Below are 24,415 nucleotides of genomic sequence, written 5' to 3'. Positions count from 1 at the left end.
CAGGCTGCAGGATATTAACAGAAAGCAGGAATAGAGAAAACTGGAAGAGTCTGGAGGAGGGATCATCACTCTTATGCAGACTATGCAGAAGTGGTAAGTAGACAAATGTACCTAAAAAGACCCATAATAAAAATGCACCTCAAAAAAGTCAAGATGTAAGAGCAGTTGTAGTACTATGTAGGGATTTGAAGCTGAAGTTTAGAGAAATGGGATTCTTATAGTATGAGCACACGGAGGCATCTTTTTAAAACCAAGTGAACACTGACTCTCCATGAAAGTAAAGTAAGATTCCACAATTTACCAAAACAAATAGAAGAAGCCCTCATGTTTGAAGTGTCTGTATGCCAGTACCAAGCAGGTTAAATATCAGAGGGTATGTCTACACTACAAAGTTAATTCGAACTAACACACGTTAGTTCAAATTAACTTTCATAGGCGCTACACAGGCAAACCGCTAGTTCGAACTTAATTCGAACTAGCGGAGCGCTTAATTCGAACTAGGTAAACCTCATTCTACGAGGAGTGACGCCTAGTTCGAATTAAGCAGTTCGAATTAAGGGCTGTGTAGCCACTTAATTCGAACTAGTGGGAGGCTAGCCCTCCCCAGCTTGCCCTGGTGGCCACTCTGGGCATCACCAGGGAAACTCATCTGCCCCTCTCCCGGCCCCGGAGCCCTTAAAGGGACACGGTCTGGCTACAGTGCCTGTGCCAGGTGCAAGCCTGCCAGCATCCAGCCAACAGACCCTGCACCTGGCACGGCACAAACCAGCCACCCGCTGCCACCCAGCCCTCCGCCTCTTCCCGAAACCAGGCTGGCGGCTCCCGGGAGCCTGCCCAGGTCAGCAAGAGGCGGGCGCCCACCTGGTCTAGTGCGGAGATCGTGGACCTCATCCACGACCTCCACACTAGGCACAGGAAAGTGGCCATCTAGGGCAGGATAGCTGCCAGCCTGGCCACCCAGGAGCAGGTTTGCATGAAAATCAGGGTGGTCCAGTGAGACCCCCGACCCTGAGCTTAGAATGGCCATACTGGGTCAGACCAAAGGTCCATCTAGCCCAGTAGCCTGTCTGCCAACAGCGGCCAACACTAGGGACCCTAGAGGGGATGGACCAAAGACAATGACCAAGCCATTTGTCTCGTGCCATCTATCTCCAGCCTTCCACAAACAGAGGCCAGGGACACCATTTCTACCCCCGGCTAATACCACTCCATGGACCCAACCTCCATGACTTTCTCTAACTTCTCTGTTCTAGTTCTAGCCTTCACAGCCTCCTGCAGCAAGGAGTTCCACAGGTTGACTATTTGCTTTGTGAAGAAGAACTTTCTGTTATTAGTTTGAAGCCTGCTACCCATTCATTTCATTTGGTGTCCTCTAGTCCTTCTATTATGGGAACTAATGAAGAACTTTTCTTTATGCACCCTCTCCATACCACTCGTGCTTTTATAGACCTCTATCATATCCCCCCTCGGTCTCCTCTTTTCTAAGCTGAAAAATCCCAGTCTCTTTAGCCTCTCTTCATATGGGACCTGTTCCAAACCCCTGATCATTTTAGTTGCCCTCCCCTCTCCCACCCTCTCTCTTCCCCTCTCCCACCTCCTTTTCCCAGTCTCCCTGAGTTTTGTTCAATAAAGAGAGTTTCTATTTTTGAACACACGTGTCCTTTATTTTGTACATCAGGAAGGGGGGATAGGGAGGAGTAAGTGGAAGGAGGTGAGGGAGGAATGGGGTACGAGCCCCCAGTGGGGAGGACTGGGGTAGCAATGCGGGCTCCTCGGGGTGGAAGCTCTCCTGCAGCCCCCCGATTGAACCCCCCCTCCCCCCCCCAGATGGCAACCTGCGGCAAGTGCAGCCGGACTGATGGCCGAGTGCTGTGATGTGCCAAGTGTGGGCACTCAGGGCACTCCAAGCCAGGACTGCTTTGCAAGCGGGGAACCCCTGAGAACTGTCTGTCCGGGGTGGAAGTCGGGTCCCTTTAAGCACAGCCCTCGGCTAGCCTGAGACACCAGCTCCACGCTCTAAGTCCTAATCTGATGCCCTGCCGGCACTGCTTCCGGCCACCCTTAACCTTGGTTCAGGGTCTACTCAATGTGGACATACTAGTTTGAACTAGCAAAATGCTAATTCGAACTAGTTTTTAGGTCTAGATGCACTAGTTCGAATTAGCTTAGTTTGAATTAAGTTAGTTCGAATTAGTGCTGTAGTGTAGACAAACCCTGAGAGATCAATTCAAATTTAGGCAACTAAAAAATAGCAATGAATCCTGTATGGCAGAAAAAGGCCCCATGACATTTTGAAAAAAGTAAATTCATCCTCCATCTGCAGCCAAATCCACGGAAACCCAATAAGGTGGTCAGACACCTACCAATCTGCCCAAAGTTTATGGAATCACATCAGACAAATGTCAGTGTAAACAATGGACGATATGGTGCTGGATCTGTGAAACCTCAGCTGGCTATGCCTACTCTGTGTGGAGATATGATCTGGTGAAGAAAAAGCCATTCATTTAGGCTTCTCCTAAGCATTTTCATTCAGGTTCAAATATTTAAATCCATGAAACACTATTTCTAGCTATATCTGCAGAGCTCAATCATTTTTACACCCCAGAGATCAGATAGCCCTGCTACCAAGTTTAGATCCAGTAAGCCACAAACTGTTGGGATTCTACTTATTCCATTAAATTTTATACTTATGATTCACCAGTCTTTGTAATGCCACTATAAATTGAAATGTCATGCTATTGAATGGTAAATTACTTACCGCTAGGATAGTTTTTGCAAAAAGAGCCACAGATGGATGAAAGTGTTCAGAAAGCTTAAAAAAGAAAAAAAAGTATATATACACACATTTCTGCTTAAAAGATGTGTACAATTAGAAAACAAAAGCTTCCCCCAACTGATTATTGCTACAGCATTATGCATCTCTTAGCAAAATCTTGGACTAGCCCCACTGTAAGAATCTAGAAGTTTGTTCAGCTATTTGCTACACAAATCATAGCCACTTTGAATTAAAGCAAGTCTGATTTGTGCTGCCTGGAAACAGCTGAAGAAAGCAATGCAAAATAGAGATTAAAGCTTATAATAATTGCATGTACTACACCTTATTTAGTATAAAAAATTGTGCAAATGTAAGCGGATGGGAAAAATCTGTTCTCAAATCTAAAGGTTGCAATCCCAAACACACACACCCCACATAATTATCAACATGACATATAATCTAAGTAAATTAAAGATGAATAACTGATATACTTTAATCCAGTATAACTTCACCCAATTATAATTTCTTAAAATGCAATAACAAAAGGGAGTTTGAGCAAAGATGAGCCTATAATTGTTTTCTTGATGACATGGGCCTCAGCATAAAAATCAATTAAAGTCATAAAAACACTTTACCTTTTTTAATTCCCAAAGACTTGTGCTTTCAGCACCACAGAATAATGGATTTCGGTGAAATGGATCATAACTTGAATTCTTTCCACCTGAAACAAGCACAAACATTTTTAAGCTTCTCCAAACATGCATGTGTATAAACATAAATGGGAACAAAACGAATCACAGAAGCAGGCAAGAGCTTTCATGGGTAAAAAAGCTCATGAGTTTTGTGTGTGTGTTAGTTTCTAAGGTGCCACAGGACTACTACTTGTTTTTCTAAGAAAAGAGAACTTCTAACTGAAGCTTGATCTGTTTGGGTCAGACTCCAATATAGAGATTTTTTACAAGTAATGTTTTAACTTATTGTTTCATTTTTTTCCACTAAGAGTTATGATCAATGTACCAGAAGAGAATAGCCTCACTGAATAGGACTTATATTTTCTAGTTGAGTTACCTCCCATGTTCTGATGATGCACCCAGGAGGCTGCTGAATTTGTATCATCTGCCTTGAGAGAACTTTCCAGTGTGCTCTTTCTTTCTACCTCCATTTCTGAGTCTGCATCTATGAACTTTTCCTCATCCTCATCAGTTTCTTCTAGGTCATGAAAGTGTTCTTCTTCTTCAGACTCCTAGGTAAAACATTTTTGAATTAATTCTTTCCTTTCTATATAGTAGTAATAAGGTTATGAATTCTGTTTCACAAGATTAAATAATTAATAGTGACCAGCTAAAATACTAAGTATGTTCAGTGTCAAAGATATTTACATTATTGGATATTATGAAAGAGTTACTGTGTGAAACTCTATAACCTGAGTGATGTATCAGGTCTTTTCTGGCCCTCAGAATCTATTAATATTTCAAACAGTGGTAAGAGGAGCCCTTGAGTTGTGAGTGCGTGTATAACTGAGTTTACTCTTATCACATTATTTGAAGCACTGTATTGTTGACTCTGAACATCTTGGGCCTAGGAAAAACACCCCACTGTTAAACGTCTTGTCTCTGACTTCCTCTCTGCTGATTTTGAAAATAGTATGGTTGTTGAAGACAAAACTCTTTTCAACACCATTGTACTAAGCATGCTACATTTCATTAGTAACTTTCTGTCATGGTACTGAAAATGGATTGGCTCCTTTCCATACTGCCAGTCAAACAGAGGCTGAATCAGAGATCACTTTCCTAGTATAAGCAGACACAAGGGAAATCTCTAAGTGTACACCCCTACATTTCATAAACATTAGAGAATCCCATAGAAGAATGGAGCCAGCTTAATGCTGCGGGCACAACCAGGAAAAAAGGCAAAAGGATTCTGCACTCCAATCCCTAGTGCAGAAGAGAACAGTTCCATGATCCAGCGGGCTTTCATGGTGGTTGCAAATCACCAGTCTTGCAATATTTAGAGATTACATTCAAAATATACCATTGTTTTACCTCATTTTTGTCAACATAAGTGCAAATCACCTTTAAAATAATTCCACAGCAAACTGTAATTCATTGGGAGCTTTCAATTATTACCCAAATACAGTAGTATGAAATATGCTTGCATAATCTACTCTAAAATGTGGATAAAAGAACTGTGAAGACTAAATGGTTGACATGCTGATCAAACCACATCAGTTATTTCTAATAAAAATACTGATAATGGAATATTACTAAGTAAAATTTACAGTGTTTTACAAAATAATGACAAAATACCTGCCTTCAACAGTTTCAAGTAAAATGCGTTATCTTTTGCCCATTATAGTCAATAACAAGATCCTACTGACTTCAAAGGAAGCAGAACTGGGCCCTAAATTAGATAAGACAAGCACACATCAATTGAGCCCATGCAAATATACAAATATCTGCTTTATGGCCACAGGTATCCACATCTATGGATATGGATGCAGATATCTATGGCTCATTTTTGTGGATATGGATGCAGATGCCGATACAAATGTTGTATCCAGGCAGGGCTCGACACATCAAGGAAAAATTGTTCAAGAAATGTAAAGATGTAGAGAGATTACCGGAAAGGAGAAAAAAGTAGGAAATATTCCTGGAAAAAGTAAATTTCAAGGAGAGAAGGCACATGAAAGGCTATTCTAGGCCCAACTGAAGGGGAACTGCTGAGCAGGGCTGCAAAAGTTGGTACGTTTGTACAAAATTGGTACTATTTACCTCCTGTTGTACATTTGGTACGACGCCCAATAGTTTTGGTACATTTTAGGAATTTTGTGTTAATATTATAAATTTTTGCTCAGAAGCCTCTAAGTTATAATTTTATGTTCCACGCTAATTTTTAAAACGTTAACATTTCTTACATCTGATTCATTAATATCTTTTCGGTTTATTATGCAAATGAAGACTGGGGGAGAGGAGACTGTGACTGTGTGTATTGTGTAATGTGATGCAATCATGTGATGTATTCCTCCGCTTCACGTGGCCACGTCACTGGCCCTGCCGCCCTGGCATCAGTTTGAATTACACTGATGCATTAGTGCTGTGCTCCAGTTACTCGGCGTTGTTTGCTTACTTTTACAAGTCCTTTGTGAACATTTTGTGTTTTCACATTGTTTTTTGTGAACCCATTATGAGTGAAGAGAAAAATATGGATATTCGTTCAGATACTGATGAAAATAAGGATAACACTCCTAAGAAAAAGAAACAAAAGTGTACAACTTCTTATGAGAGAAAATTGCCGTCGAAATTGTTGACACGTGAAAAATTTTCTGGCTGGCTAGTAGTTAGTAAATACAACTCAGGTAAAGGTTTCTGCAAATTATGCAATTGCAAAATTGCTGGTAGTTTAAGTCAAATTGAAAGACATGAAAACACAGAAAAGGATCAAAAAAACCTAAAATCTACAAAACAAACTTCAAAAGTAACTGACTTTATGAAACCTGATCCATCCTCTATTCACTCAGCACAGATAGCAGCTGCTGAGCTTAAACTGTGTGGATTTATTGCAGAACACAATTTACCTATAGCCCTTTTGGATCATTTGCCTGGCCTTGTTGCAAACATTTGTCCAGATTCAAAAATAGGAAAGGATATCAAGTGTGCTAGAACCAAAGGAACATACATTTTTTCTAATGTGATTGGTGAATATGACTTCAGTAACCTAGTATCTAAGTTGAAGGTGACAAAATTTTCTCTTATTATTGATGAGACAACAGACATTTCTTCTATCAAACAACTTGTTCTGGTAGCTCGACATTATGATACTGAAGTTCAAAAAACAGTGGACAAATTTCTAACACTTTTAGAAATTAAAGACACAACTGCTCTTGGAATTTATAATTTCATAGAGGCGTTTTTTTAACAGTAATGTAATCCCCTTTGAAAACCTTATAGGATTTACCAGCAAAAATGCTAGTGTTATGATGGGAAGCAAAGGAGGAGTCCAGCATCTCTTAAAACAGAAAAATCCTCATATCTTCATACAACCTTGTGTTTGCCATTCATTGCACTTGTGTGATTCTAAAGCCTGCACTGCACTGCCACATTATTTAGAAGTTAGCCAGAAATATTTTTTCATATTTAAGCAATAGTCCTAAGCGCCTAAATGAATCTAAAGAATTTCAAACATTTACAAATACCAATCCTCAAAAAATTCTCCACATTAGCTGCACAAAATGGCTTTCTCTTGAACAAGTGGTGAAAAGAATTTTAGAACAATGGCCTGCACTTTTATTGTTCTTTACATCTGCTGCATTAGAAGATGGCATTCCTATGGCTTCAAGAATTCTAGAGGGATTACAAAATCCCATTACAAAAATGTATTATGCTTTCTTAGCTTACATTTTGCCTGACATCAATAAGCTCAATTTGGAGTATCAAGCAGAAATATTTAGAATTCTTATGTTAAGGAATTCTATTAATACAAGTGTTAAAGGGATTCTCTGTAATTTCATCAAGCGAGAAAATTTGAAACCTAATGATATAAGTAAAATCAATATTAATGATCCTTCAACATATCTCAGGATAGATGACATTTATTGTGGTGCCACTGTAGAAAGCATTTACCCGGATAATTCAACAAACATTTCCCAGAAAGAATTGCAAGAATTTCGAGTAAAAGTTTTAAATTTCTATGTTTGCCTTACAAAGCAGATGTTTCAGCACTTTTTATCTTGTGAATTGTTTGCAAAATTGGAGTTGATTGAGGCGTTGGACCCAGCTAATGTTATTGAGGGAAGGCCTAAATCAATTATCCACCTATTTATGAAATTTTCTAACCTAGTCGATGAAGAACATTATGAACAAATAAATAAAGAATGCAGAGAGCTGACAATGCAAGATCAACCTCCTAATGCTGAAAAAATGCCTGAAAATTTTTGGTTTAACATATCTCAAGAAAAATGCGGTGACGAATATCGCTTCTCTCTGTTGTCAAAATTTATGATCAATCTTCTTTCATTGCCTCACTCTTCAGCAGCTGCTGAAAGAGTTTTCTCCTTACTCAACATTAAATTTAAAAATTGCGCATCTCTGAAAATGTCCACCTCAAATGCGTTAATAAGATCTAAATCTTTACTTTGAGACATTAACTGCATGACATGGAATCCACCAAAAGAGCTTTGTGATAGAATGCAACAAAAAAGATGGTATAGTAATGAAGCAGTTGACGAAAATGTTCTCTTTTAACAAAATATAAAGTAAGTTGAACATATTTCCTCCATTTCGATGTTTTAGCAAGATGTAATGTAAGTTAAATGTATTTTTTCCTGTTTAAGATGTTTTATAGGGTTTATATATTGATGTTTAAAATTTGGTACGTTTTTGTGTGTTTTGGTACCTTTTCATGAAAAGTTTGGTACTATTACAAAATAAATTTTAGCAGCCCTGCTGCTGAGTCAAGCAACAAAGGTAAAGTTCAGAGGACTGGGAGGGACAGGGGTTGGGAAAAAAGAAATATGTGAAATGCAAATAAATGTTTATTTAGTTAATACTCTTTCAGGCAGGATGAGTACATAGCACCTAGCACACAGTGGTCCCCTGTTCTTGACTAGAGTGTCTAGGCATTGCTAGATTACAAATCTGTTCTGTGCAGTTTTTTACCACATATTAAATTATTTGGGGATATCAAGGAAAAGACCAGAAGGGAATTCAATTATTACTAGTTACTCCTAGTGAGAAGTTCATGAATACATTTAATAAATCCAAAAAGGAGAAGAATCACTTGTCAAGAGAAACAGAATGGGAAGGTTTTAGTGTTATCAAAGCTAGTAAGTGGAGACCCAACACACTATTACAGAAGTTGTTAAAAGTCACACTATACCACATGATCCTGCAGTTGAACCCGTAATCCTGGTTTTATTTTCAGAATCTCAGACACAAGGTACAGGGCTCCACAAATGAAGGGTGGCATTTGTCCAGATGTGACTTGAAGTAATCTTTTCACAAAGGCCTTCACCCGTCGCAACACTACATCTGCCTTCACAGACTTGTAAACAAGATTTAGAAACATGGACTGCTTTGAACATGCTGTTAATCCTGGATCCAGCAGTTTCCTGTGCAAAACATAGGATTATCAACAACATTTGTTTCTATTTATCTATATACTATAGCATAATTACCATTAGTGTGCTAACATTTACCTTTTCATATTACAGACTGGTATCTAAAAAAGTAGTTAGTTCTTATTCTAAAGCAGTGTTTCTCAAAGTGGTCCACAAAACCACTTTGAGAAACCTGCTAACTGGCTGCACTTACTTACTGGTGCCATGGCCACAGAGCCTGGCAGCTCTCATTGGCTTCGGTTCATCTGCAGTCAAGGAAAGCCGTGGGAAGCAACTTGGCCCATGCTACTTCCCACGGCTCCCCTGGGCTGCAAATGGCGAACCGGAGCCAATGAGAGCTGCGAGACTGTGGTGCCGGTAGAGTAAACACACTGAAGGAGCCAGTTAGTAAGTCTCTCAGAGTGGTTTCATGGACCACTTTGAGAGAGACTGTTCTAAAGTGTAAGAAAATAGTACAGTAAATACTGAATTGTTAATTATGACAACTATTGGAATTTCTATATACAATATTTAACATGAAAAACATTTCTGAATAGTCAGGTTACAGAAAAACAGGGCAAGTCTCAACAGAAAGCAAAAACATCATGATTAGAGTTTGAAATGTTACAAAAGAAAATGTTACGTAATCTCCTTGCACTTTCAAAGAACAGAAACAACAAAAAGTGGGAAAGAAAACGATCAGCCCCCTTGAGCACACTACCTGGCCTCAAATCAGAATTCCACTGTCTTATTTTTCAGGTCAGCAAGGGCTGTAAGACACTGCACGAACAGCATGTTTTACGCAAAGAAGAATAAAGGGAAGATGAATGGCATATAAAGGTTTTGAAGGGAATTTCAAATAGTTAACAGCAAAAAGGATGGTTTTAAAATGCAGAGCCTTTAGGATGATCTAATCTAATAGCTCTCAATCTTTTCAGACTACTGTACCCATTTCAGGTATTTGATTTGTCTTGCGTACCAAGTTTCACTTAAAAACTACTTGCTTACAAAAAATCAGACAAAAATACAAGTGTCACAGCACACTGAAAACTTGCTTACTTTCTCATTTTTGCCATATAATTATAAAATGTAAGTAACCATATTCCAGTTCATATATTTCAGGGTATAGTATATAGAGCTGTATAAACAAGGCATTGTATGAAATTTTTAATTTGCACTGAGTTTGCTAGTGCTTTTTAGGTACCCTGTCGTAAAACTAGGCAAACATCTAGCTGACCTGATGTACCCAGAGAAGACCGCCATTTATCCCTGGTTGAGAACCATTCCCTTGGACTCTCAACATCTTTCTCTGCCTCAAAAGTATGGATACAAGAGTTTAGGCAAACTATTAAAACAAAAATTAGACAGCTAGCAACACATTACAGAAGCAGGTGAAGATCAGCACGTTTCAAATTTAAGTACGGGGTTAAAACCCATAAAACTGTAAAATGGTTATGTTTAAATGTTCTGTTTTGAGGATCTGTGTGATTGTCGTGTTATTGCCATTTCTATACTCTCTTCAATATTCATTACAGGATGCACACAAGTATTTAATAATATCAAAATTTTTTGCACAAGATTAAAAACTCGGTCCATGTGATTAACAGCAAAACGAAGTACTTCATATGTTTCAACAACAGTATTTTTAGTTAATTGTTACCATTTCACAAAGTGAAATTTAGATCACCAAGTCAGAGAATTTATCAATCACTTACTTGTACAATGCTGCATAATATCTATCTGATACAGTCTGATGAGAGTCCATTACTTGGAAAAGCAACATCAGGACCTGGACACTGGTGCTGAAGTTCACAAGATGTAGAACCTTAAACAAAGTGTTCATCTGCTCTTTCACTTTCTCATCACCAATCTGAGCATAAGGGTAAGCTCTGTTCACCCCAGTCAGAAGGGCACTAAGCATTTTGGATTCAACTTCTTTTTTCTTGATACAACTCCGAAAAAAGCAAAAATATAGAGTTATCAGTTTGTTAGCCAGATCATTTTCCTCATGGCTGAGGACTATCTGATTTAAAAAACAAATGGCATAATATTGAGCTTTCGGGCTAATGTTTGATCTGTAGAGAAGCCTCTCCACTTCATTACACACTACTCCTTTCATGTTTGGATGTTTATAAAGTAAGGTCTCCAGAAGATAAGAGGCCTTGGTGGCTATTTTGTTTTGAGGATCTCCCAGTTTATTTACCAGCTGCACAAGAAGAGCTTTCTCCTCTTCTGGCTTGTTACAGAGAAGCTCATAAGCAACAGCAAGGGCTCGAGTCTTAGTTGCTACCAGAGAATCATGGGTCAGCGTTTCTAATACCTGCACAAACTCTGCCACCAAGTGTTTCAGTTGATGCTCAAAATACCATAATATCAATCGCCTATCCCTTGAATCTCTGTTGCCACTTGAAAGCTTTTCCAGTTTGTCAAAAGGATGTTGAGAGAAAGTGCGGAGTTTACGATTGTCTGGTAAAAGATCTGAGAGGAGAAGCTCCTTGAAAGTATCCAAAGCCATTAGGCTCTGACGCCTGCTGCCCTTCTTTTTGATAAGGTTCACTAAGGTCTCAACAAACTGGAGAGTGTGAACAGACCCATCTTGGATAAGAAGGGTCATGGCTGCCATTCTGTCAGCCAGTGTACCTGACGACACAACAGTGTTCATCCAAGCAGAGGAGGTCCCCTTCTGAAGATTTGTCTTACTCTTATACAGGTCGGCCTCTTGCTGATACAGTCTTTGAGCCAAGGCTTTATACTTTGATACAAACATCTGATTTTGTTGCTCAGGTGAGAATTCACTGGTGTACTCTAGATCATACCATTTACCTCCTGGTTTGATCAGCAATATTTGTCTAGGATGAAATTCAAACACCTCTTCTTGTTTCTGTTTCTTTAGCATGGACACTGTAGAAACGTGCTCTTCCTTACGCTGACCTGGCTTCTTCCCATCTTTACCACTATTTATCTTCGCTTTTCCTTTGTTTTCTTTGACTTGATTTTCTTTCTCTCCTTCTACTGAAGAGGCGGTGATTTCCTTTTTGCAGATTTTCTCTTTCTTTGCTGGCTTCTCCTTGTTTTCATTCTCCTCTATCACCAAGAATGTTTCTGAATATTTGCACACGCCTAGTGACTTAACAAATGATTCTAGTTCACCCTTCCCCAAGTCATCAATTGCTCCTTGTTTACCACCATCCACTAGTTCCTCTGCCTCATCCAGCGCAGCAAGCATGAGATAATCTTGCTGCATGAAGCAAAACCAAACAAAAAAATCAGTTAAATACTTATAAAAGTAACTGCAGCAACACAAACAGGTGCCATACAAATGATATACAGAAAGAAATCCACTCACACGCAGAATGTGGGGAAGGCTGGGGGCAGTTTTCCTTCATGGGCCAGGTCTGGGGGCTCAGGGCACAGCACAGTAACCACGTGAGACACTGGTAGGGTTGCCAGGTGTCCAGTATTTAATCGGACAGTCCAGTAAAAAAATTCAGAAAATGCCAGATATGTGCAATGTCCAGTATTTTCTGGTTTTCCGGCTGGGCACCCCACGGAAGCCTGGCAAGGACGAGGGGAGTGGCTTGGAGGCAGGGTACCATCAGCACTGGGAGCCTCTTGTTGCGTCTGACATAGGAGTGATGCCTTGGGGAGGAGGAGAAGCCCTGTCTGTGCTCCTGAGCGCCGTTGAAGCGCGCTGTGGAGCCGTTGGTGGACTCGCTCGTGCTTCGCCGGCACCATGCGCGGGACAGGCAGCACCCTGGGATCCGCATGTGCCCGGGTCAGTCCCGCTTCCCGCCAGCCAATTCTCCCCCTGTCTACCTTCTACAGACTAGCCGGCCTGTTCTCATCACGGTGTCCCCCAGCCAGCCCTGCTCCCTCTGACCTCCTCCCCATCTCCCCCAGTCCCCCCCCACCAGCCTTGTTTCCCGCCAGCCACCCCCCCACACACACACCTTCTCCAGCCAGCCCTGCTTCCCGGCCCCCCCTTCTTCCCGGCCAGCCCCGCTCCCCAACGATCAAGTGTGTCCGGTATTTTTTCTGAAGCTACCTGGTAACCCTAGACACAGGCTGGGCGCTGCCCCGGCCCGGAAGCCGCTGCCCGCCGGACATTAATAAACAAATCGATTCTCTCCCCCCTGCGGGGATCGGCGCGCGAGGGAGCGTCACTGGCCTGCTGGCTCCACACGCCGCAGGGCGCCAGACGGGCCTGCAACCGAGCCGGGCTCAGGCCGCGCAGCGGAGGGACGGGGAAGGGCCGGTTCCCCCGCAGCCCCCCGGGGCGTTCGCCCCCTCGGCCACCGGGCCCGGGCGCCCCCCTCCCTCAGGGCCCCACGTGCTGCGCTGCCGCCCCGCGCCTCCTCACCTTGGTGCCGCCGAGGCGCAGCACGTCCTGCAGCGTGAACTCGCCGTCGGCTCCATCCTCCTCGTCTGTCTCGTCAGGCTCCCTCGGACCGAGCGGCGCCATCACCACCCCGCAAGGCCCGCCACCCGGCGCGTGCGCTCCATCCACTTCCGGCCGGAGGCGGCAGGTCCGGCAAGGTAGAGAAAGAGTGAAAGAAATTCCAGTCTGAGAAGGCGGGGAGGGCGCCCTCGCCCCCGTGCCGCCAGAGACCCCCTCCCACTTCCTGTCTCGCTTGTGACCTGGCTCGGCCGAGGACTCATTCCCTTGCCTGTGTTCGGCGGGGAGAGAATGATACACAGCAGCCAGGAACTGGCACCGTCAGGTCAAAGGTGGAGGGTCAAAGGGCACGAGTGCTGCAGGCATGGCCCGCCTGCTTGCACGGCGCGCTCAGCTCGCGGCTGCACGAGGAGTCTCTGGGCTGAAGCGACTCCTCCGTCACCATGGTAACAGCCGGGCCCTGCGCTGCAGCCGACGCCCTGAGCCCAGCTCAGAGCGCCCTGCCCGGGCACGACGGGGGCGGCGAGTCCGGGGCCCGGGCCTGGCGGGAGAGGTTCGGGTGCAGCCCTTCCCCAGTGGCAGCCTGTAAGCAGAGCCCCCCCTGCTCGGAGCAGGAGCCGCGCCCCGCCGCTACCCCGCTGGCCAAGGCAGCTGCAGCCGGCTCGACGGGTCACCTCATGGCAGCAGTTGCCTTTAGCGGGGCGTGTCTGTGTTTCTCCAGCTCTCCCGCCTGCCCCCAGGCGCCGCTGCTTCGGTTCGGGGAGCAAAGCAGAGGACCGCGGCCAGGTGACTCCCCTGCTAAAGCACCTCACGTTCAAAATAAAGTCGACCGGCCCCATTACAGTCGCCGAGTACATGCGGGAAGCCCTAACTAATCCCGTGGAGGTAGGTCCGTGTGCAACTTGCTGCTCCCCCACGCACGGGGGGGACACACGGTGACATCCCGACACACGGTGACATCCCCAGGGCTGACATCTGGCAAACGCCCCTCTCGCTCTCAAACCGTGTGTGCGTTTCTTTTAATGGACAAGCGAGACCGGCCTCATAATATAATTTGTAACCAGGATGGTAACTTGTCAGTGGTTGAGCTTTGCATATAGTTTGTGCCCACATATCACATGGTTAATTAATAACTATCACAGCTAACCGTGGCCCACAGTTGCTTTCTTAACTAGTTTAACATGCTCTGGTTTGGAGAAGATTTATTTGGAAATGGGAAGCAGAGGAGTGATTTGTAATGTAGACCCCTAACTGTGACAGTACAATCAGATTACCTGCTCCTCCCAATTCTCTGTAGGATAGACTAGGACAAACTTCCTAGAAGGGGCTGCTAGTGCTACTTTGTCCGCTTGCCTTCCTTCAGAGGAATAATATATATATATATGCTGGAATGCAACTGCACTGCAAAACTGAAATTTCACTCATTTGGTCTCCTACACTACAGAAATATTCATGAGTGCCAGATGTTAGGAAAACAACACAAAAATTTTCTCCTGAGACAATACTGTGATCATTCCGTTGGGGGAGGAAGGTGAGATATGGGAAGATAGTGAGATTTTTCCTCACTAAATTTCCCTTTATAAGTTGAGATGTATACCTCTGACTTAGCTATTTAATATCTTATTGTGTGTCTCTCTGTACTAGCTAGTTTGGCGCCATCTCCTCCACCATCTTGTTAATTTATTATGGCAATGCTGAATTCTGTTGTGATATGAATAATTATTTCTTTAGTTGGCTATAAAGCAGGGGTGGGGAACCTCAGGCCCTCCGGTCCCCAGCTTGCCTGGATCCAGCTCCCCAGGTTTGGGGCTCCTGCCTCCCAGCATTGGGGAGCCTGTGCTGGTGCTCCAGGCCCCACTCACCATTTCCCATGGGTCTGAAGCACACAAAAATTATTGCCCTGCACCACCCCTCCCTCCCCAAAGCTCTGGTGTGAAAAGGGAATGTGAAGACTTTATTTCTCCTTCTCTCTTGTGGGCAGTCCCCAGTTGGCTTTTCTGTGGGTCAGCAGACCCCGACCCAAAAAAAGATCCCCACTCATGCTGTAAAGTCTGCAGTTTTGTAATTTTAATCCAGACTAATCAAGTGATCATAGAAGGTTGAATTGTTATACAGAACACTGTCAATTTCAGATTTCTAGGGCCTCATAAAAAGGGAAAGTTATAGGGACAGTAATAAAAATCCATGTTTTGTTTTAACATGTACTTATTTTCTTCTACAGACCCAAGTTAATTTATTTTCTTTTCCCTTGTACATCCATTTTTTTGTTGCATCAATCAACCTTTTTCCATAGGAGGAGTTTGACAGAGTATTTTGAATGTGTTTCATTTCTTCAGTATTAAAATAACTACTTTCCTTCAGCAGACTAGAAATTTGATTTATTTTTAAAGCTTGGTGAAATATGAAGGCTTACATATCAGTAATCGAAAAATAAATGTGATATTCATTTCTCTATTTTAGGGTTACTATATGCACCATGACATGCTGGGAGAGAAAGGGGATTTTATTACTTCACCTGAGATAAGCCAAATCTTTGGGGAGGTAATATATAAAATGAATTTTTTAAATGTTCCTACTTACAAGTACAATTTATGAACATATGGTCATATATGTTATCAGTGTCCTTCCTGAGGATCAAAAATAAACAGAAATTTGAAAAGTGACTTTGTTTAAATCAAAACACATTTGCGGGCTTCATGTGTACTCTGTATAAATTGTTTTCATGCCAAATTTGTTTGTACATAAGCGAGAAATTGTAACTTTCAGGCTTAAAAATTCAGCATGAGATCTAAAAGCCATACTATATTCTAAAACTAAGCAGGCCAAATTCTGCTTTTAGTTGCCCTTAGGCAACTATCCCTGATATATTTTTGTATGTAATTAAATTGGTATCCATAAGTGACTTGCATTTGATGCAAAATTTAGATAAGAATCCAGCTCAGTCTCCTAGAGCTGTATTAGTTCTTCAGGGCTGACAGTAATCAGATCTGCTCCCTCTATACATTTAGGAGTCATGTCGGCTGCTTAGTAAAAGGATGAGATTTTTACATAGCCGCTTTTCAGCACAGACCGTGGTGTATGGCTGGTAAAATAAATTAAATATTCTAGTTTCTGTGAAATGCAGGGGGTATGTATTGCTGATGCTATAATTTCTACTAAATGTTGTGTATTTTCTTTTTTACAGTTAATAGGAATATGGTATGTTAGTGAATGGATTGCCACTGGCAAACCTAAAACTCTCCAGTTGGTGGAACTAGGCCCAGGTAGGGGTACTCTTACAGATGATATTTTGCGGGTACGTAAAAAGAATTTAATATTCTCTGTATGTTAGAGTTTACTAGTTTGGGATTCTTTCTGGTTCACACAGCTAACATAATATAACCTGAAATCAGAAATTAAATTCTATAGTATGTGTTGAAGCTTCCTTATCTACTGAATGCATTTTGATTACCAAACTACTACTTTAGATTTTACCTAAGCAGATCTGTTTGGAGCCTACCAGTTTTCTCACTAAAATACCACAAATACAAAGTGAGATGAGAACACTAGATACTAGAAGCACAATTGTGCAGATCCATCGCTAATCTACTGTAATACACAACTTCATTGAGGGAGGGGGATAAATATATACCACTAAAATATATGTATAGAAAAGAATGGTAAGGGTAGTAAGCCGTTCATATGAACGTTGCTAATTGTAATTAGGAAGCCTTAATGTGAGCTACAGAAACAGGACAGTAATATGGGCTTGAATCTCAGAGATTCTGAGCAATCTGCATTCTTTTATTCCAGTGGGAATGACAGAGGCTCCTCACTTCTTGGGATATCAGACCCTTTCTGATGTGCTGTCTGTTTCTCAGTTATTCACCAATAAGTACTAATGAAATTACTCACCAAGAGGAAAGTTATTATTGGAATTCAGTACTCCAGGGGAAATATTAGGAGCTCCCACTCCTTCATTCACGGACAAAAGTCAAATAACTATTGTGGAATGAATAAAGTACATTGTTCTTATATAGCCTCCTTTGGAAAACTCAGAAATTGGAGTACACTGGTTCGCCAGCAAAAGCAGAACTTGCTTCTTTACGCCAGACTCCTGTTGTTCTCAACAGGCTTCCATTCATTGCTTCTTCTTGAGGATGTGGGTCTGCATTTCTATCCTCTAGTTTGAGGAGTTCTTTGTAGAACCATAAGGCTTCTTTCTGCTCCTGTTCAAGTCAATGGCAAAGTTCTCATGACTTCCACTGGAGCAATTGGAAGCTCCTTTTATTATAAAAGGACCCTACAGTTGTGGGGTGGAGACGAGGGGGGTTTCATTTAATGATCTCTCAATGTGAATTGAGTTTTTTGAGGTATTTTTGGAGAGATGGTAGAATTACCTTTTCACGTTCGACCATGCTTTGATTTTTTCCCCCCATATGGTCACATTGATAACATAATTTAATATGAACTATGGGGATACAGACATGCAGGTTTCTGTTGTTGCTGCTGACTAGTGACCTGAACCCGGCCCTGGCTTATAATGGTAAGTAATGGTGCTGGGATCAGGTCTTAGATGGGGATACCTGGATACCTTCCTTTCCAGAACACAAGAATGAAATTCTGGTCCCTCTGAAGCCAGAGTCCAGGATTTCACCCCAGATATCCCTTTTTTAGTCTCCAGCTGTACAAGCTCTGTTAAAATCAGCTCCTAACCCAAGTCTGCATTACTGTAGCACACAACTACCTCTAACAGAATTCCTTCCTCTCTATTTACAGGTGTTTAACCAGCTTGGCTCTTTACTCAGTAAATGTGACATTTCTATTCACCTGGTAGAGGTGAGCCCCAAACTCAGTGAGATCCAAGCACTGACACTGATGGGAGAGAATATACAATCAGAGCTTGATATTGCTGCCCCTGTCTACATGAAAGGCATTAGCAAGACTGGAATTCCAATTTTTTGGTACCAACAGCTGCAAGATGTACCACAAGGTAGTTATGCTTATTTTTGTTGTAATGATGGCTTTCTTCACTCATTTGTGACCTTTTTATAAGTGAGAACGTCTCTTCAGTGTGATTATGGATAGAATTGTAATTCTGTATGAAGCTGCCCCTACTTCTTTTGTGAGCGTGGGCAGGCTTTGGGCCCAGATTTTCTGAAGTAGACACTCTTTTTCACATCCTCCATTTGTGTGTGCCTATCTTAATGGACTTTATGCCAATGTGAATGCATGCAGGTCCCATTGACTTCATCTGCACTTTGTGGGTGCATACCACTTTTAAAAATCAAGTTTAAACTGGGAACCAAAAAACAGAGTCTCCAAAGATAGTGGCCACTTTTAAAAATTTGGTCCTTAATATATCTCTACCTCAGTCAGAGATAAAACAGGAATAATAAGTTCATCTCTCCTAGTGATGTTGACTATTTTAATTCCTTATTGTTTATAAAGTACATTTTGATCCCCAAATGAAAGGTGTTATAAGGAGAAAGGGCTACCATTAATGATTTTCTGTGTTGAAACCTTGATGACCTTTTTATACCTTTTTTTTTTTTTTTAAACAGGCACCAGCTTTTATTTAGCGCATGAATTTTTTGATGCCTTGCCAATACATAAATTTCAGGTACATCTAGAAACTCCTTGTGTGTGGCTTTCTGCTCAAGGGATGTGTGGTATTTGGAAATATAAAACATTACCAAGGTAGACTGGGGTTTGCTCACTAACTCCACCACTTAAACTGAAAAAATTAGGATTAATTAGGATTTTAAAGATATTGTGTGTTTTATTGGGGGGGGGGGGGGGGGGAAGGCCACTAAGGGTTTAGGAGAAATTTAAATCTTTCCAGAATGTTATGGAAGTAGCTTGCTTAGATACCTTGAATAAAATTCTGGAGATGGTTGTTTGTGAATTTGAGAGGCGGTGTTAAATAATAAAACTTAAGGTTCCAATCACCTAATACACTTGAAAGAGCTGAAGGCAGACTGTTTTCATTAAAGTGCCAACTCTTAATTTTTTCTATGGATGTACTTAAACCTGCATTTACTGACACTCAGAGCAGTCTAGAGCAGACCATTTTCCTAGGCTTTCCCCATAAGCAGTTGGCTGGGGGTTCTGGGTGGATATTAGTTCAATGTACATTTGGTATTGTTTATAAAAATGTACAAGCCCCTATGTTTTGATAAATTTTTAGTTAAATCGGATAGGGAAATGCGTTTTGATGAGTTATGGTTTAACATCAAATACCTATTTTTGGTTGATTAAATAGAGAACAGAACAAGGATGGCGTGAAGTGTTGATTGATATAGATCCAAAAGTTCCTGATCAACTGCGGTTTGTTCTGGCACCATCTGCCACCCCTGCTTCAGAATACTTCATACAGGTAAGATTATGTCTGCCTGAATTACATTAAATTACCACTGCAATACTCTTTCAAGCATCCAGTTATTATTGGCTCTTCAGGTACAATTTCTCTGGTTCCCATAATGTCCTCATTGGGTCATTTTGTTAACCTCATATAAACCACTGCAGAATTTTACGTTTTGTTTCAGTTAAAATGTAGCTTTGCTCCTCATGAGTAGTAAGAACATTTAATAGTTTCAAAACCTTACCATCACCCAATCGCTCCTTTTCCAAATGGAATGATGGCTGTAACAGTGCTTGTACAAGACTGAAGCTGGTACATCCCTGTGAAGTTAGTAGCAGTAAATCTAATGCATTCTGTTTGCAATACTGTAGCTCTTGGCCTCTTTGTGTGAAGTGTTGTACATAAACCTACTGAAAGATTGTTCCTGCCTTAAAGAGTTAACACTATAAAGTCCCAATCCTGAAAAGCCTTGCACATGTGCTTAATTTTATGCACTCTGAGTGGGATTAAATAGGGCTATGCACTATAGGGATGTTAAGAGACACGTAAGCCGGCTCTTACTACCTTTAACATTCAGAGCAGCGGCGAGTGTAGCTTCTGGATCCAGCATGAGTTCACACTGGGTCCAACAGCCCCGGTCCATGAGGTGGGTCCTAGTCGGAGCAGCCTCTCATACCCCGTGTTGCTACCTCTATTAGAGGCAGCAGCGTAGGGAGGGGGGCAGACAGCACCTCAAATATAGTGTTGTAGAGAACCAGCTTTTAAGCTGATACGGAGGCAATAAGAGGGGTGGAGGAGCAAGTAGCCAAGTAGTCGACTACATCCCTAATGCACAGGGCATAAAGTTAAACACAAGCACCAGTCTTTGTGGAGCTGTTGCCTAAATCAACAAAGCATGCTGTTGTGACTTGTTAGTAGATATTAATCCTCTTCTTTGAATATTCATTTCATTTATATGTTAACTATTTTTTCAACATTTTTAAAAATGAATTTGGTCCATAATTTAGGGGTGACTTATTTTCAGGAATTTCCTATGCTGAAACATACCTGGCACTTCTAAAGTCTGTAGAAAACAAATGTCTGGGAAAGAGACCCCTCAAACTACCAGAAGTGTCTATAGAATATAAATAAGATTGCTTGAATGAGCAGGAGCAAGGGTTATTACAGATGTTTTCTGCAGTGATGAAGTGGGAGTCTATTAAAAGATTTTGGGGGGGAATTGCTGGTTGTCCTAGTTGCTAGAAATGACTATAAAAGAATGCCTTTTTTGCTTATTAGTCATAACAGATGCAATAAAAAATTTCATAAATGAAAACCTTAAAACATATGGAAAACATAGGAAAGTATTTTTCCATACAGAAAAGAGGTTTCTTTGTGTCTCATCCTGTGAAAAATAATTAAGAAGGGAGAGAGGCAGGGGTCTGCTCTTTAATATATCTTTTCTTCATATATTATGTACTGTATGGTGCCGTACTAATCAGATTAATCTTTGATTTAAATGTCTGATCTAGTTTGACAATTGTGAATCATTTACACTGACCCTCAACACTGTGCTCGAGTGTTCTGTTGAAACGAGGTCATCGTTTGCACTACTTGTGACTACAACTGCATTTTTTTAAACCACTGTCAGCTTTTAAAACCAAAGCTACACTTTGAGTGACACAATTTCAAATTTAAAAATATTTTTGGGATAAGACCATAATGTGAGCAATTTGAGCTGAGGTGGTCCTTTTGTGAATGAGTAGGTAGCTGAAGTAGTATTTTTCAGTCTCCAATTATGCCATAATAATGACAACCTGATGCTAGTATTAATTTATTAGAGAATTTCCCTCATATGGCTCTGGGATGAGTAGGTGGGGAAATTTGAGTTGTACGTGGGTTTTTTCCACACATTAAGCACTGGCCAAAACCAACTCAAACTGCTAGGGTAACCTAGAACAGCTGAACATAGGGTATGATCTAGCTATGTCAAAACTAATGTGAAAATGGGTACAAGATAAAGAAACTTTCTTGCTCTACTTTGCATGTGCTGATTTATGTATTAAATCCTTACATCCTGCATTAGGATCAAGAAACCAGAGATCATGTGGAAATATGTCCTGATGCTGGCATAATCATTCAGAGACTTACAGATCGTATTCAAGAGGATGGTGGAGCTGCATTGATTGCTGATTATGGTCACAATGGAAATAAGACTGACACTTTCAGGGTAAGCTTGATAGTTAACTGAGAATTTTATCTTTTGCACCTTACTGTGTAAGTGGATGAAAGTAGCCACAGTTCTGAGATTCAACTAAGGTAGAACCATGACTAACCTTCTTAGTAAGCAGCAGTTAGTGAAACTACTTTTCAGAGAGGGACTGCTTACATGAGCACAAATTGCAGAACTGAGCTGTAAATAAATATGGACAGGGCTGTCTGTCAAAAGGATGGGTGAGGTAGGCCTTTGTGTCAGTGAGTTTTTTGTGTCTAACTAGAGAACATAAATATTTTTAAAAATCAGTTTGCCTGTTATGTCTTATTCCTTCTGATATACTTTGGCCTTAAAGACAGACTGCCATATAATCTAGCCAGTGCACACCTATCTTGTAACTTCATTTTTCAGAGTTTCCGCAATCATAAACTTCATGATGTATTAATAGCTCCAGGTACAGCAGACTTGACCGCAGATGTTGATTTCAGCTATCTTCGAACCATGACACAGGGAAGAGTAGCCACCTTGGGTCCTATAAAGCAACAAGAATTCTTAAAGAATATGGGTATCGATGTCCGGTTGCAGGTATGGTCCAGCTTCTGCTATAAATATTCTTTGCAATTAGGTTTTATGTAGCAACCATGTTACAGTATATGGAAACAAGGTTCTAAGTTTTATTAAAGTGAAATTTAATTATCTAATCAGTAGTGTTATATATTTAAAAGTAATTTTAGATAACAATGCCCCATTTCAATCTCATCAATTCTGTGCTATTATGGAAGTGAAAGGAAGAGCAGAACGGAATCTGTGTATAAGGATTATTTGGGGGATAGTAGGAGCAAGAGACAAAAGCATAATGACTATTTATTTCTTTCAGGTTCTATTGCGGAATATAAGTGACACGGCAATGCGTGAACAATTGCTTCAAGGGTATGATATGTTAATGAATCCTAAGAAAATGGGTGACCGCTTTAATTTTTTTGGCCTGCTTCCTCATCAGAGACTTACACATTCTGATCAGAAAGTAAGTTTACAGCACTCAAAATCTCTTTCAACTCCTGTTGCTGGATTTGGTGAACTTGTATGGAAGTAAAGCCACAGCTAAGAGAATTTATGTAATCAAGAGCCTGCCACTAACCATTAAAATCACAGTAAATAAAATGAAATCAACATGCATTTTATAGTTTTACATATTTAAGAAAATAAACTTTTCTTGTACTGGACCACTGTCTGTATGCAACCAGGATTTATTTAACTGGTTATGTACTGCCTTTGTGCTGATGTACAGTATAGAAAACGTACCATCATTCTGGCCTCCTGCTTCCCCAGATACTTTCTCTCTCTCAGGTATGTATCTGGGGTTTCCTTGGGCCACAAGGCAGCATTGACAACCCAAAGATTCCAACCCAAGAAGAGTATACATAGAAGATGAAAGCAAACTGTTTGTTGGTTTTCACTTAACCCATACTTTGCTTGTAAATGATATACCTGTGAAATCAGGTTTTATTGTACTACATTGTTGGCATATCATGATGATCACTTATTGCAAGGGTGCCTGACAACCCACCAGAGCATTTCATAAGGTCTGTGGCCTGCTTCAATACATCATTTTAGTTTACACTGAATTGGTTGTTAATATTGTAAACACAAATCTGTTTAAATAGGTTGTTTCTGTATAGGGTATTGACTAAATACATATGAAATAAGCAGAACTTCAATATCATTCTGCAGATGACTTTCTACTTAGTAAGTTTAAAACTATTTTATCTGTTTGGCCTACTCAAGGTTGTATGTAATTATGTCGCCTTCCTTTGTAATTGAGGTGGATATCACTGACCTGCTGATAAAGTTAAATTACTGCAGTCCCCGCAGTCTCACCTCTGTGGTTGCAATTCTCAATGCAGATGGTCCAAGGCAGAACAAAAATGGTGCCTTCTAAGGCACAGATCTATATGCAGATATTGTCAGCAACACTAAAAGGTTAGGTAAATCACTTTGATATAAAAGGTTTCAATTGTACAGCTAGTAAGGATGTGAAGGACTAGTCAACTATCCAATAAACAAATGCTTATCAGATAGTTGACAGCATAGTCAACTAGTCACTTCCTGCTCCTCTCCTCTCCTCTCCTCTCCCCCCGCCTTATCAGATAGAGGGATGGGAAAGGAGAGAAGAAGGGGATACTTCAAAGTAGCAGCGCCACAGAGTCACAAAATGCATCGACTATTCGATTACCCGATACGTAACATCCTTAGCAGCCAGTAAATAGTATTCATTTGGTCACGTTTTCCTTCTGCTTGCTTCATTCTGGGTATACTTTAATAGTAAAGGTGTATTCTTACTGTAGCAGACTACACCTTCGTGTTTGTTCTGTTAAAGTATTTTAGTTGTCCCACTATTCTAGAGCTTACACTGAGTAAATAAGAGTTGTCATTACTAAAAGATAAAATTTTTTTAGTCAACAATCCAACACTTATTTCTTCTAGCAATCTGACACAGTCTCGTGTTACTGATGTAAATAAGAGTTCTTAAGGAATCTAGGTATGTGAATGGTTAACTGGTAAACCTCACCCTTAATAGGTGAGGCTTACCAGTTCCAGTTCACCAGTGGGGCCTGGAGCAGCTCCCTGCCCTG

At 41.1% G+C, this 24,415-nt stretch overlaps 2 protein-coding genes across 2 annotated transcripts in view; one reads left to right on the top strand and one right to left on the bottom strand.

Annotated features, from left to right (window-relative positions):
* The window catches only part of CEBPZ (CCAAT enhancer binding protein zeta), a 33,222-nt gene extending 19,846 nt beyond the window's left edge, over positions 1 to 13,376 (bottom strand). The window contains exons 1-6 of the mRNA XM_006135223.5: positions 13,210 to 13,376; positions 10,565 to 12,087; positions 8,630 to 8,861; positions 3,824 to 3,998; positions 3,391 to 3,476; positions 2,759 to 2,812 (exon numbers count right to left, since the gene is read on the bottom strand). Of these exons, the coding sequence (XP_006135285.3) occupies positions 2,759 to 2,812; positions 3,391 to 3,476; positions 3,824 to 3,998; positions 8,630 to 8,861; positions 10,565 to 12,087; positions 13,210 to 13,311 (2,172 nt within the window). The 5' untranslated portion in view covers positions 13,312 to 13,376. The remainder of the gene's footprint in view (positions 1 to 2,758; positions 2,813 to 3,390; positions 3,477 to 3,823; positions 3,999 to 8,629; positions 8,862 to 10,564; positions 12,088 to 13,209) is intronic.
* A 139-nt stretch (positions 13,377 to 13,515) lies between these two features.
* NDUFAF7 (NADH:ubiquinone oxidoreductase complex assembly factor 7) lies at positions 13,516 to 23,005 on the top strand. Its single transcript, XM_006135224.5, has 10 exons — positions 13,516 to 13,691; positions 13,967 to 14,130; positions 15,706 to 15,786; positions 16,430 to 16,540; positions 18,004 to 18,217; positions 18,789 to 18,847; positions 19,490 to 19,603; positions 21,654 to 21,797; positions 22,194 to 22,367; positions 22,660 to 23,005. The coding sequence occupies exons 1-10, from the start codon at positions 13,610 to 13,612 to the stop codon at positions 22,873 to 22,875; spliced, it is 1,359 nt and encodes a 452-aa protein (XP_006135286.3). The 5' UTR covers positions 13,516 to 13,609; the 3' UTR covers positions 22,876 to 23,005.
* The last annotated feature ends 1,410 nt before the right edge of the window (positions 23,006 to 24,415 follow it).

This window comes from Pelodiscus sinensis, chromosome 3 (genome assembly GCF_052426305.1).
Source record: "Pelodiscus sinensis isolate ZL-2025 chromosome 3, ASM5242630v1, whole genome shotgun sequence".
In the NCBI taxonomy this organism is placed as follows: domain Eukaryota; kingdom Metazoa; phylum Chordata; order Testudines; family Trionychidae; genus Pelodiscus; species Pelodiscus sinensis.
The sequence above is the reverse complement of the archived record's forward strand: the minus strand, read 5'-3'. Positions and strand labels throughout refer to the sequence as shown.

Coding starts and splice junctions, on each gene's coding strand:
- NDUFAF7 (XM_006135224.5), top strand. CDS start 13,610: ATGGCCCGCCTGCTTGCACGGCGCGCTCAGCTCGCGGCTGCACGAGGA. Junction 16,541..18,003: donor TTACAGATGATATTTTGCGG/GTACGTAAAAAG, acceptor CTCTATTTACAG/GTGTTTAACCAGCTTGGCTC. Junction 21,798..22,193: donor ATAAGACTGACACTTTCAGG/GTAAGCTTGATA, acceptor TTCATTTTTCAG/AGTTTCCGCAATCATAAACT.